Below are 13,241 nucleotides of genomic sequence, written 5' to 3' on the forward strand. Positions count from 1 at the left end.
ATGGTTCTTCCAGATGCGTGTCCTTGTGGGTGCTCCACTTCCCTCTTCCTTCCCCTGCTTTGTAGCATCCTGCTCTATTTGCTTGGGTAGAGATGGAACGGAGGGGTCTGCACCGCACGCACGCCAGGTAGCATGAGGAGGATGCACTGACACCCAGAGTGGGGCACCCACAAGGACACACATCTCGAGGAACCATCGCTACTGCACTAGGTGAGTAACTTCCTCTTCCCTACAGCGTAAAACCTATCAAATCCATAGCGAATGTGCTGGGCTGGTGTGGTGCAGCAGGCAGGCCTGTACTCAGGCACTTTTCCATTTATTCTGTGCCTTGGGTCCAGTTCAGGAGCTGGAGCTTCACGTAGCACTGGCTCCCTAGGCTGGAAGAAACCCTGCGAGTACAGTATGGCTACGTCTACACGTGCAGCCAACATCGAAATAGCTTATTTCGATGTTGCGACATCGAAATAGTCTATTTCGATGAATAACGTCTACACGTCCTCCAGGGCCAGCAACGTCGATGTTCAACTTCGACGTTGCTCAGCCCAACATCGAAATAGGCGCAGCGAGGGAATGTCTACACGTCAAAGTAGCACACATCGAAATAGGGATGCCAGGCACAGCTGCAGACAGGGTCACAGGGCGGACTCAACAGCAAGCCGCTCCCTTAAAGGGCCCCTCCCAGACACACTTGCACTAAACAACACAAGATACACAGAGCTGACAACTGGTTGCAGACCCTGTGCCTGCAGCATAGATCCCCAGCTGCCGCAGAAGCAGCCAGAAGCCCTGGGCTAAGGGCTGCTGCCCACGGTGACCATAGAGCCCCGCAGGGGCTGGAGAGAGAGCATCTCTCAACCCCCCAGCTGATGGCCGCCATGGAGGACCCAGCAATTTCGACGTTGTGGGACGCGGATCGTCTACACGGTCCCTACTTCAACGTTGAACGTCGAAGTAGGGCGCTATTCCTATCTCCTCATGAGGTTAGCGACTTCGACGTCTCGCCGCCTAACGTCGAAGTTAACTTCGAAATAGCGCCCGACGCGTGTAGACGTGACGGGCGCTATTTCGAAGTTGGTGCCGCTACTTCGAAGAAGCGTGCACGTGTAGACGCAGCTTATAGGTGCTAAAGGCTACGGACAAGTTGAGCCCTGTGGTGCTAGGTGCTGTACAAATCCCATTATTAATTCATACCTAGCTCCTCTATAGCCATTTTCCTGCCCTGAGGACCTTATGGGATAAGAGAACAGACAGAAGTAGTCACAATAAACTCGTTAAGGTCAAGCAACAGAAGGGATCAGACAGGCTTGTTTCTGACAGTGCTTTACTCCTGGGGTGCATTCCCGTAGCCATGTCCCCACACCTGACAGTCAGGGTGTGGCTACCTTAGGGTGAACACCTTTTCAAAAGGCAGAAATGGGACACATGCACAAGGTTCGCTCCTTCTTTCTGCTGAGGGCCTGCCCCTGGCTAGGCTGGAAGCCAGAGCTGGGCTGTACTAAGAGCCACCCAGGGAACCCCTGGTCTGAGACTCTGCCCCCCAGACCCAGAACTTGCAGAGGGTCTGGCACTCCAGTGGTCCCCTCATTGGCCCCGGCTCCCTGGTTAGCTCTTACTACTGCTTGGCTCTGGCTTCAGACCTGGCTGGGTTGGGGCCTTGGACACAAGAGGAGGAGTGGGCGTGTAGCAGGGCCGTGTTAAGGCCCATCTTAGCCCCCAACCCTGGGAAGAGGCTGGCACCATCCTGAGCTGTGGGCAGACACAGAGCAGTGCTGTAGGGAATCAATGACAAATGCTGCCCTGGTGTCGTTCAGCCTGGGCCTGGGACTTGCAGTGTTCCTTTTGGGATAGTCTTGCTGGTCGCCCTAGTGTGCATAGCCAGCAGAAACCTCCGCAGAGTCACAGAGCCCTCAGCTACAGATTCAGGCCTGTGCTGAGGCAGTTGAAAAGTTACACAAACAGTTGTGCTCAAACTGCAGCACAGACTCCTTGTGCCCAGGCCTAGCTGGGCTCTGTGACACCATGCTGCAGGTTTCTGCTGTGACTGTGGTGTCCGTCTTGGAGCCATTCATGTTTGGCCATGTTCTCCAAGAAGTTACAGTCCAGTGCAACTTTCTTTCTATTTAGCAGATTCCAAACTGCTTTACAGACATCAGAAATTAGGAGGCAGAGATACAGCAACCAGCCGAGGCAAAGGACAAGAGAGCAGGTTGCAAAGCCAAAGCTGTGCAAACCACAGGAGAGAGATTCACGTTTCCTTTCCTCAGGCTGCCAGGGAATTCCCATTGTTCCCAGGGGCCACTGATCCCCTAGCAGTGGGGGTATTGCAGTGCCACATCTTCAGTGCTGGGGTTTGATGCAATGTGTCACTGCAGCCTCTTCCAGGCACAACTGTCTCCATAGCAAACCGCCAAAGCAATGTGTGTGTGTGTGGTGGGGGGCGGGGCTTTCCTACAAGGAAAATGGAACTGACTTGTGGATTTTGCAGAGGCCAGGGTAATTTGCTGGGGAGAGAAAACAGGCCAGGTTGTGTTTGGAGCTAACCCCAAACATGCTGGGTTACCCCAACCCCCCCACCAACCCCCAAAAGAACCTCCTTGCTTTCTCTGCTGCCTCGGGGTGGGCATAAGGGAGGGTGTGTCAGAGGGAGATCTGTTTCTGTGCTTGTCCCTGTGCTGTGAACACTCACCCTGTAAAAGTAGCTGATGAAGTGCTAAAGGGGCCCTGGATCTCACACAGAGCTCACCGCAACTTGCCACATCCCGGCACAATGTTGCCAGGTGATGACATTTCATTGGGGTGTGCCTGTGCTGTGTCATGGTGTCCCATTTGACTAATGTATGTGACAACCATTGCCTGGAGCGATGGATAGACTAGGCCCCGAAGCCCTGCTGCTGGGGGTTTGTGGTCTTGCTGCACCCGGCCCCGGAAAGGAGCAGTAGAGTATGAGCAGCTGCCAGTGAGACCCCAGTAAGCCAGTAGAAAGGAAGCTGCTGGGCCAGGCGGTTCTTTGGAGCTCTGGGAGTGAAGGCTGGTGACTGGCTGGCTGACAGAGCAGTGGTACTGTGGAGAGCTCAGTGTGGAGAGCTTGTTGCAGACCAGACTGAGGCCCAGGGCCAACTACTGGAGATTGGGACTTGGCTGGTGGGAAAAGCAGCAGAACCCTGGATCGGGAACTGCTGGGACTTTATTGAGAACAGCCCTGAGGTAAAGGCAAGGATGGTGTTGGGCCATGGGAAAGTGGCAGGGAGTGAGAATAGCATAGAACTTGGATAAAAGGACACAGCAGACCATGGCTATTTCCAGAGCCTCTAGGCAGAGGCTGGCCTGGGTCAGTCTCCAGTAGCTGTCTGGGGGGCTGTGGATGTTGGAAGAGAAAGAAGGCTGGTCTGAGGGCAATCCAGAGGAGGGAGCTCTGAGCCATCACCCTGTCCCAGAGCCAGAAGTAGCAAGAGCATAACCCTGGGAGCACTCATGAGAAGAGCGTGAACCTGTTACATTCTGTTGCACTTGAGAGCAGCCTGTGGGGTGCTGGGGTTGGGGAGTGACCTGATGTGCACCCCAAGGAGTGAGTCAATGGGCTGGGTGAGCATGGGGCACATGGAGCTAGTTTGGTCCAAACTGTACCAATGCTCAGCCAGTGCTGCATCCCCCGATTGAGGCTGCTCTGAGACACCTTCCCCCGGGTTATTTTTATTCCTTCTAAATGTATCTGGCTCCTCTCTGTGCTTTGCAAATTGCTGCTGCTTGTCTATGGCTGCAGAGCAGGAGCAGGTTGTGCCAAGTGTATCACAGTGGCCGGCCTCAGACAGCTCTGCCCGGTGGGAGGGGAGAGCAGGCACAAAGGTCTGGGACTCTCCATGTCTCCTTGCTCACACCCCCCTTTCTGCACCTGGCCTCAGGTGAAGGTACCTGGAAGCAGGTGTCTCTTTCTAATGGATGCAGCTCCAGCAGTTCTCCCAGGGTGACAGCTTTGGAGGCTCCTGAACGTGGCTGAGCTTCTGCACTGCCTGGCGCTAACCAGCTCAGGAGGGAGCAGGAGATCCACAATGCTCTGCTCCCAGCTCCAACTAGCACTCTGGCAGCATGCTGAGGGGAGTAACAGGCTGGCACTGCAGCTTTGGACAGTGTGGGGTGCTGCCACAGTGGGCTTGGTATGTCCCTCCCTGGTGGACATTGCAGTGGGCTCCTTTGCAGCCAGTCCCTGGGGGAGCCTTCGCCAAAGGCTGGGCCCTGGGAGGGTGGGAGGTGAGATGCTCCCCACCTTGCAGGCTCATGCCCTGATACTCAACTAGCAGTTATGGAGTTGTGTGCTTTTTTGCTGCCCTGCAGGCAGTTCCCCTGGTGTCCAGGCTCTTGCTGCACGGCCTGGTCTTTGGTGCAGCAAGTGGAATGCTAGGCCGGGGAGGCTCCCTGCGGGGTGTACAACACTGGAGTCTTGAGTTCGCTGGCTCTTTCCTCACAGATGGGCAGTCTGTGCCTGTAAAGTTTCGCTAAGGGGTTGCCCACAACGCTAGGGCCCAGCAAAATGCCAATCGGGGTGAGCCAGAACCTGTAATCTGGGGAAATCTGATGTGAGCAGAGAACCACCGTCCCTAAAGAGAGGTCCTGGAATAGGATAGCAGGGAACCTTAGGGGCTCTGGGGCAGGAGTGAGGGGCCCTGAGGGGGATGGGGTGGAGGTAGGGCTGGCACAGCAGGAGACTGTGTGTGAGGAGCTGAGGCGTTGCTGGGGGCAGGGCTAGAAGAGCAGGGGCAGTGTCTCAGGAGGGGTTGAGGTAAGGTGGGGGCAGGACTTGAATAACGGGCTGCATATCAGGAGTGAGGGGCATCAGCAAAGTCTCTGATAAGAAGCTGTGTCCCGCAAGGGGAGCACTAGGAAGGGCACTGGATCTGTGCTGGAGCAGTGCAGGGCGCCATTGCCCTGTGTCTCCAGGCTGCCCCCTTTCTGCGCCATCACAGCTTTTGTCTTGCCTTCCTCCAGACGACCGGCATCGAGTCAAGTTGCACCCGCTGCTTGGGGACCCCAACTCGGATTACATCAATGCTAACTACATTGACGTGAGTACTGCAGGGCTCCAAGCCCGACCTCAATGTCCTCACCGCCTGCTCAGGGGCGGTGCCCGGGGGCAGGGGGACCTCCACCCTATGGGGACCTCCTTGTGGCCAGGCATGTTCTGCAAGGGAGGTGGGTCCCCCAGGAGGAATGTCTGAAGTGCAGCAGACATGTGTCTGTCTGCTTGACCCCCACACTCTGCATGTGGGGCCCAGGGCCCGGCAGAGCTCTGCTCTCTCAGTCTGGCCGACTTGTGCTGTTTGGCCTTGTTGTTCCTCCATCAGTGTCCCTGAGTCCCACCTCCTGCTCCTCCCTCCCTCCTGCTCTATTTCTCTCTCCCACTCCTCCCCTCTCTTCCGTGGTCTTTTCTTCCCTATCCCCATGGACTAAGGTCTCTCCCTGTGTGCAGAGGGTGCGGAAATGGAACAGCACAGGCAGGGCAGGGATGCGGGGGGAGCCCTGGGCCAGGTCATTTGGGAGTGTCCAATGGATCAGACTGCGGGCACAGGCAGGGCTGGAATGGGAAATGGCTGGGATGACAGGGGTATCCAGTGGGTCAGGCTGAGGGCCCAGACAGGCCTGGGGGAGCCTGGGCTGGAGTCATCAGGGTGCACTGCCTGAGCAGGGTGATGGGGGAAGCGTTCATGGTTCATGCCAGATGGCTCTCTCCATGGTCGGCTCCGGAGTGCAGGCTGAGTCCTCGGTCTGTAGATGATGCTGTGAGATGCTGCAGTGGTTCTCCTGAGCCTGCCAGCACGGGTCAGTTCACCGCCCAGGTGGGAGCACCTGGCAAAGCCTGGGCCTCACACAGAACTCCTTTGGCAAGTTCTTTCCTTCTGGACCAGAGCCAAGGCCCCTCACCCTCCCGCCGGTTACGTGTCCCCCAGGAGTCGGCTCTAGGCCGATGAGCTGGTAGTTGATTCTGCCCAGAGCTGCAGCAATGCCTGGTCCCCCATTGCTGTCTCCACTGCAGCAATGCCTAGGCCCCCATTCCTATCTCCACTGCCTGTCATGTGCGCCCCACTCCTACAGCTGGCTGTGTTCTAATCTGTCTCTTGGACTGTGCCTTGCTAATCTGCCGGTCTCCGGTCTCTTTCTCTTTTCAACCTGTGCCTGGTTGGGATCATTAAGATTCGGATAAACCGAGAAGTAAGTAGCCTGTATCCCCCTCCTCTCTTTTTCCCCCACTCTCCTTTACTCCTCCCCACACATGCACCTGGCCACTCCCTTCCAGCATGTGCTCTGGCCCTGGTGCACGGGGGTCAGTGTGTACAGGTGCCTGTTAGATCGCACTCAGCTGCTGGGGTCAAGTCCTGCTTCTGCCAGGGATGCCTTGTGTTACCTGCGATGGGTCGCTGCCTTGCTGTATGCCTCAGTTCCCCTTCTGTATGGCCAGGATGGTACTTCCCTGGCACAGACATGGATGGTAAGGATACCCTCCCCAGTGTTTGATTCTTGTCTGTGTGTTGTGCACAGTTGTGGCCATACAAAGGGGCCTGCGGTGCACATCAATTACAAGTGTCCCCACTTTAAGGCAGCTTTACTCTGGCTGAATGGTGTAAAATGGCCGCAGTGCCAGTAGGTATCAGGTCCAGCAGTGGCACATGGGGACAGTAGGGTAGTGGTCATAGGGGCAGGCAGAGGGGACTGGATTGTCATTGGCACCAAGAGCTTGTTTTGGGGGTTTATGTAGATTTTTCAGCACAGCTTCAAACCAGTGCGGTGCTGCAGGTCCATACCTCAGGCAGACATACAGGGGCTGCTTTCAGTTTAGCTTGGGAAGAAGTTTAAACTAAATGAAGGATTCAAATGAAGCTGCTCATTTTAGGAGGAAGCTGGGCTGTCTTTCTGAGACTGTGCTAGGGATTGTTCTGAGGCAGGTCTCTGGTCCATTCTAGCCTGGGATTCTGAGTCAGTACTGGAATTAGTGTCCACATAGGACTAGCAGGGATCTCTTGGACTCTGAAGTCCACCCCCAGCAGTCCCAGTGGCACATCATATCTGCCCGGGTAACTCTACCTGAGTGCCCTGTCCCATGCAGACAGGGCTCCTTACAGACCCAGAGCAGCATGGAGAGACCTCGTGTTAATGAGAGTCAGGCTGGCAGGTGTTCAGCTCTGCAGCCCAATGGAGGAGCAGGTTCTGTCTGTACGTCTGCTCATCGGTCTGGCTGTCCTCAGAGGGCTTGTGTTTTGTGATTCCTTACTGATCTCCGGCAAATGCCTCTTTAAAGCATGAGCAACTCTGCCCCTCCCTTCCCAGCAAACCCTGGTGCATGTGCCATTCTGATCAGCAGCTGCTAGATCTTCCTGGCCTGGTGTTTGCTTTGCCCTGTGGGCTGACCCTTTTTTGTAAGAGCTGGCTGTGTGTGCAGTAAATGGCTTGACCGGAACGGGCAAGGAGAGTGGGGGCCATCACAGGGGCCCAGGTGGCTGCTGGGATGGGGTATTAATAGGGCTCTTGCTGTGCTGCAGCCGTTAAACACTTGTCCGTGCTGTCTGTGCAAGCGGGAAGCCCCTGCAGATGGATGTGTGCTCGCTCACCCAGGCAGGACGTCTCAGTCATTAACTCTCATTAATGCCTGCCCCTGATTGGTTTGAGTGCCTCTCTGGCTTCCGGCTGTACTCAGGCCCTGGGAGGGGCCGGCTGAGCAGCCTCTGTCTGGAGGCTGGAGTATGGAGCAGGGTGGACAGGGGTTTGCAGGCTGCTCTGATGATCTTCACCAGTTCTCTCTCCTTCCACCTCCCCCTGCCTTGGGGTCTTGATTCCCCCTTAGATGACTCTTCCTCCTCCCACCATTTTCCCATCCCTGCCCTCCTGTCGGTTTGCCTGTCGCTCTCTTGTTCCGAGTCCTCTTCGCACCCTCGCCCTATAGGCCCCTTTCCAGCCCCTCCTCCTTTCTAGTTCCCAGTTCCCTCCCTTCCCTCCCCTCCCTGGCAGGAGAAGGGGGGCTGCTCTCTCGCTGCTGCCCACCCCCAGCTGCGAGAGAGGAGTCCCCAGGGGTCGTGCCCGGCCAAGGGTGTAGGCAGAGACTTTTCCCCACTTCAGTATAAGGGGTTGGACTGGAGGGTCACTGAAGGTCCAGCCAGCCCTGTCTGCCTATGGCTATGTCCTTCCTCGGTGCTGAGTGCAAGGCCCAGCTCGTGCAGATGGATGTGTGCTCACTCACCCAGGCAGGGCGCTAGAGACAGTCATGTAGCTGCAACAGCAATGACACTGGTGGCACGGGCTGGCCACCGCGAGGGGATATCTGGGGTCTGGACGGGTCTGTAGTCAAAGCAATCTGACTGGGGCTGCACCACCATGTCTCCCCTAGTGCTTGTAAGGTGCTAGCACAAGTGTGCCTGCACAGGCTGGGTCTTGCCCGTCAGCTCCTGGTGCAGACAGGACCTATGGTATAATGTCAGAAAGCCCCTCCCTCAGTGGCGCCTCTGGAGTGAGCCTGGGCTCCTTATTGGCGTGACTCCAGAGTGGGATTTTCCTGGCTGCAAGGAAGGGTGTATCTGGGAGCTTTGAGCTGATAGCACGCTTTGGAGAAAGATGTCATTAGATTGATGCTCCAAGCCCAGGACAGAGAGTGTCGGGTAGAAGTCTGACGTCCTATCCACCAGCTGCCTCCTGGCCTTGCTGGGCAGTCTTAGCCTGCTATTGTCTGGGACCCAGGAGTTTTCTGAGCAAGAGACTTGGACACCCTGTGTGCCTGGTATAAGTACCCATGTTCAGGGGATGGCATTGGTGTAGCTTTTGGGGCAGGAGAATCTCACCAGCCTGTGCCAGGGCTCCTCCTTCTCACCATGGGCAGCCAATCAGGTGGCTCAGTGGGTGCCAGGTCTGGGTGACAGCCCCCCAAAGGAGGTGGTTCGTCAGCTGCATCTTGACTAAGTGTCCTTCCTTTAAGGTGTAACAGAATGTTCTTCCATTGCAGGGTTATCACCGATCCAACCACTTCATCGCCACTCAAGGTAAATGGCCTTCAGATTTGTCTTTCATTCTCCGCCAGAGCCCTGGGGCAGCTGCTGCCTTACCCTCTTGGGAGCTGGTCTGGAATGTGTGAGGCAGGAGATTAAATCAGAGCCTTTGTGTGGGTGGGCTGCAGAGTCAACTTCCTGAAAGATGCCAGCGTAATGCACCAAGTCACATGACTGGCTGGAAATTCCCTCCTGAATAATGGCCACTGGTGATCCTGGCGTACAGCCCCATTCTGCCCGCAGGCTGCCCGAGGCCTCTGCCATCTGCACAGGACATAGCAGCACTGCCAGGTTATACAGGCCTGAGCCAAAGCACACTGAGGTTAATGGAAAGGGTCCGGTTGACTTCTGTGCCCTTTGGCTTTGTCCCAGCGTGGAGACGATTACTGGTTCTGATTGCAATGGCCACCAATGAACTGGCTTCTCTGTGACAGGCAGTTCCTTTCTCATTGGCTGGGGACCATGTCAGGGGACAAGAGACTGGCTTTCTTAGCCCCTTCATCCCCAGAGAGCACTTGAGTGGCTGACCAGGACTGGGCTCTGATCAAAGGGTTCTAGTGCTCACGTCAGTTAGCACAACCAGCCCTGCAGTTCTGAATGAGTTTGCACTGCCCAGCAGCAGCAGTGCGATAACGTGAGTCACAATCGTAGCACTCCTGTGAGAACCACAAACAATGCTACCCCAACAAACCAGTGTCCACAGCCCCCCTCACACGTGGCTCTGCAATCCTCAGGTCGAGTGCAGTTCCAACACCCCCAAGCAGCTTTGCAAGAAAAAAAAATAACTACACACAACCCCATTGGGTGTGGGCAACCCTGCAATAACAAACCAGTGTGTGTACCTCAGTGCCCAGCCATGGCACTGAAATCACAAGCCAGCCTGAACACCCCCCTACTCACATGCACCTGCAGTAACAAACAAAGAGGCTGTCGGAGGGAGAAGATATTTCCATGAGGAGAGAAGTTTTAGCTTCAGTCTCTCAAGAGGTTTTATGTCCCAAAAAAGTGAATGGGGAGAAGGAGAAATAGGATTTTGAGCCTGGGATTGCTTCAGAGCCAGGGCTTATTCTTGGAACAGGTGTGCACAGATCTCAGCCCACTGGGGCCCTGCTCTGAGGGAGGCATTGCTGGGATCTAAGGATAATGCTTCCTCTAGAGGGTCTCAGTTCTTCTGCTCTTTGTCTTCCAGGCCCCAAGCAGGAGATGGTGTACGACTTCTGGCGCATGGTGTGGCAGGAGCACTGCTCCAGCATTGTGATGATCACCAAGCTGGTAGAGGTGGGAAGGGTAAGGCACCAGTTCACTTCCTCTCCCCAATGGCTTGGTGTTGGCTAAGACCCACCCTCCCAACGGTGCTACAGAATAGTCTGTTTGCTTGTGGCAGGTGAAGTGTTCCAAGTACTGGCCGGACGACTCCGAGATGTATGGCGACATCAAAATCAGCCTGATCAAATCAGAGATGATGGCAGAATATGCTGTCCGGACATTCACCCTGGAAAGGGTAAGCTCCTGTTATAGCTTCACCTTCCACCCCAGGGCCGCATGAGGCCTGGCCTATCCCAGATTAGGCTGCACCCTGGCTCATGTGATCCAATCTCTTTTGCTCCCGAGGGAAGGGGATGCTAGCTGCCAGCAAGCAAAATCCACAAGCCCTCTGCAGATGCTGAGGTCCAGACTAATCCAGGGACTGACTCAGAGTTATGTAACACCATGCATGCACATCTGGAGCCCAGCAAATAAACCATGTTCTCATCTACAGCAGTGTAAACTTGGAGTAACCACACTGCCTTCACTGGGGTCACTCCAGATTACACAGGGGTAGACAAAGGCAGGGTTTGGCCCAAGATGCTGGGGTTGGTCCTGATATGTGAAAGCTGGTTAGTTGTTCACTGAGGACCTGAACCAAGGCCTAATTTAGTCAATGGACAGAGGTCCATAAGAATCAACTGGTTGAGGTACTTGATACTTATCTGTAAGGTCCTCCACTCCCTCTCTGGCCAGGGCAGCATTACTCCTTACAGGACATTCTCCTGGGCTGTCTCCTGGCCCATTTAAATGCCCTGAACAGTGGAGCTTCCCCTGTTCTCTTGGGGTGCCTATCCTTCCGTTAGCTCCATCTCACCCTACAGAAGATGGCCATTTGCTGGCTGCTCAGTGTGAGCTTCCTGTGGCTCAGTTGCAGTCCAAGACTCCTAGTGAGGCTCTGTGCTCCTCCAAGCCATGCTCCACATCTCTGGGGCTTGTGGCCATCAGGCAGGCTGGATGGAAGTGCTCTTTATTTACACAGCCACTGTTGATTTAATTTCAAGATAAGCACCATGTAATTGCAGAGGGAATGAATGTTTTCCTCCTCTAGTAGGGAGTGCATGTTGCATGGCAATTACTTTATGGTACCTTGGGACCTAACAAGTGTAATGGACCCTCCTAATCTACAGGAACATGAAATTACTGTCTCGTTATGAGCTCAGTACCAAACACCTTCCTGGGAACTAATCCATTCATTACCAGGCCATTCCTTGATGCCCCGGAGGCCTCTGCAGAAAGGTTGCTTATCATGGCGTGTCTGTTTTTAACCCCATCACTGCTGATGGGAGAAGAGCGGAGGCCATGTGGGGTAGGGTGCCAGTATCCATGGAACTGCCAGCTCTCAAGGCTAAACAAGTCTAGTTTATTCATGAGGCTCCCATGGATGTGTGAATGCTGTATCCTGGTAGGGGGCACTGGAGACCTGGGACAAGATTCTCCCCTCAATTTACACCAAGGCACCAAGGTGTGTCAATTATCTCCATTTCCCTGAGTAGCATTTTTAACCCTCACACTAACTGTATATGCTAACTCACAAGCCTGAACCTCACCTACCCTAGCCCTACACCCCCAACCAACCTGAACCCCCTAAGCTTACTCTGACCAGTGTGAACGGCTGTCCAGATTGTGGAGAGTCACACCTACCCCATGTGTTCCTAAGTGACTGCACACTTGGCAGTGCCAGGGCATGCTGACCCCCAGAACGCGATGCCAGGCCAATGAGGAACAGGCAATTTACATCCGCAGCCATGGGAACTTGTCGTTGAGTTAACCGGCTGTTAACATGCTGCTGTCCCTTGTCTCTTCCCGGCAGAGGCAGCCTTGGTGGGGAGGGGAGGGGAGTACTGGTGGGTTAGAGCCTTCTGACATGATGCTGCTGCAGATTATGTCTCTGGAGTGCAGCGTGCCTAGCTCGCGGCTCGCTGGCTCACAGCCTGTCATTGCTGGAGTGAAGGAGGGGGCAGAGCTGCCAGCCAGGTGGAAGCTTGTCCCTGCCATGACACAGTGACCGCAGGACCCTGACTGCTTGGGGAGTGCTGGGGAAGCTCCCTGTCCAAGACAGAGGAGGGGAGAGCAGAGCCCCAGCAGCTCCAGGCAGGGCAGCTCACCCCTGGGGCTCAGGTGGCAGCGGGAGTTGCACGGAGACCTGTGGGGGGGAAGGAAGGTGCCTTTGTTCAATCTCTTTTCCAGGCACATGAACACCCTCAGTCACTGCCTCAGCCACTGGTACCAGTAGCAGCAGTCTGGTTCTGGTGGTACGTGAGCAGCGTTGATCCATCTGCTGCTTCCTGGAATCAAGTAACAGCTGCAGTTAATCTGGATCTCCATTCCCCTTCATTCTCCCAGTTGTAGCTCCTGCCTCCTGGGTTCCTCCTCCAGTCTCACCCTGCCCTGTGCTTCCTTTGCAGAGAGGCTACTCAGCGAGGCATGAGGTAAAGCAGTTCCACTTCACATCGTGGCCCGAACACGGGGTGCCTTACCACGCCACCGGGCTCTTGGCCTTCATCCGGCGAGTGAAGGCTTCCACGCCCCCTGACGCAGGGCCCATAGTCATCCACTGCAGGTAAGACCCAGCCACAGGGTGGAGTGCTGTCTGGAGATCGCCAGAATCATAGCATTCTAGGGCTGGAAGGGACCTCAGGAGGTCAAGTCCAGCCCCCTGCCCAAAGCAGGATGGGCCCCAACTAAATCATTCCAGCCAGGACTTTGTCAAGCCAGACTTGAAAACCTCTAGGGATGGACATTCCACCGCCTCTCTTGGTAACACATTACAGTGCTTCACCACCCTCCTGATGAAATAGTTTTTTTTAATATCCAACCTACACCTCTCCCTCTGTAACTTCAGACCATCGCTCCTTGTTCTGCCATCTGTCACCACTGCGAACAGTCTTTCTCCATCATCTTTAGAGCCCCCTT

At 55.2% G+C, this 13,241-nt stretch overlaps 1 protein-coding gene across 4 annotated transcripts in view; it reads left to right on the plus strand.

The window, feature by feature from the left end:
* Nucleotides 1-13,241, plus strand: part of PTPRU (protein tyrosine phosphatase receptor type U) — a 324,630-nt gene that overhangs the window by 257,740 nt on the left and 53,649 nt on the right. For 3 of the 4 annotated variants that reach the window (XM_074976599.1, XM_074976601.1, XM_074976602.1), the window contains exons 18-23: nt 4,981-5,057; nt 6,184-6,201; nt 8,978-9,014; nt 10,210-10,307; nt 10,405-10,521; nt 12,734-12,888. In XM_074976599.1, the coding sequence (XP_074832700.1) occupies nt 4,981-5,057; nt 6,184-6,201; nt 8,978-9,014; nt 10,210-10,307; nt 10,405-10,521; nt 12,734-12,888 (502 nt within the window). The remainder of the gene's footprint in view (nt 1-4,980; nt 5,058-6,183; nt 6,202-8,977; nt 9,015-10,209; nt 10,308-10,404; nt 10,522-12,733; nt 12,889-13,241) is intronic. The other variant, XM_074976600.1, reaches the window with a different exon arrangement.

This window comes from Carettochelys insculpta, chromosome 24 (genome assembly GCF_033958435.1).
Source record: "Carettochelys insculpta isolate YL-2023 chromosome 24, ASM3395843v1, whole genome shotgun sequence".
Lineage (NCBI taxonomy): Eukaryota > Metazoa > Chordata > Testudines > Carettochelyidae > Carettochelys > Carettochelys insculpta.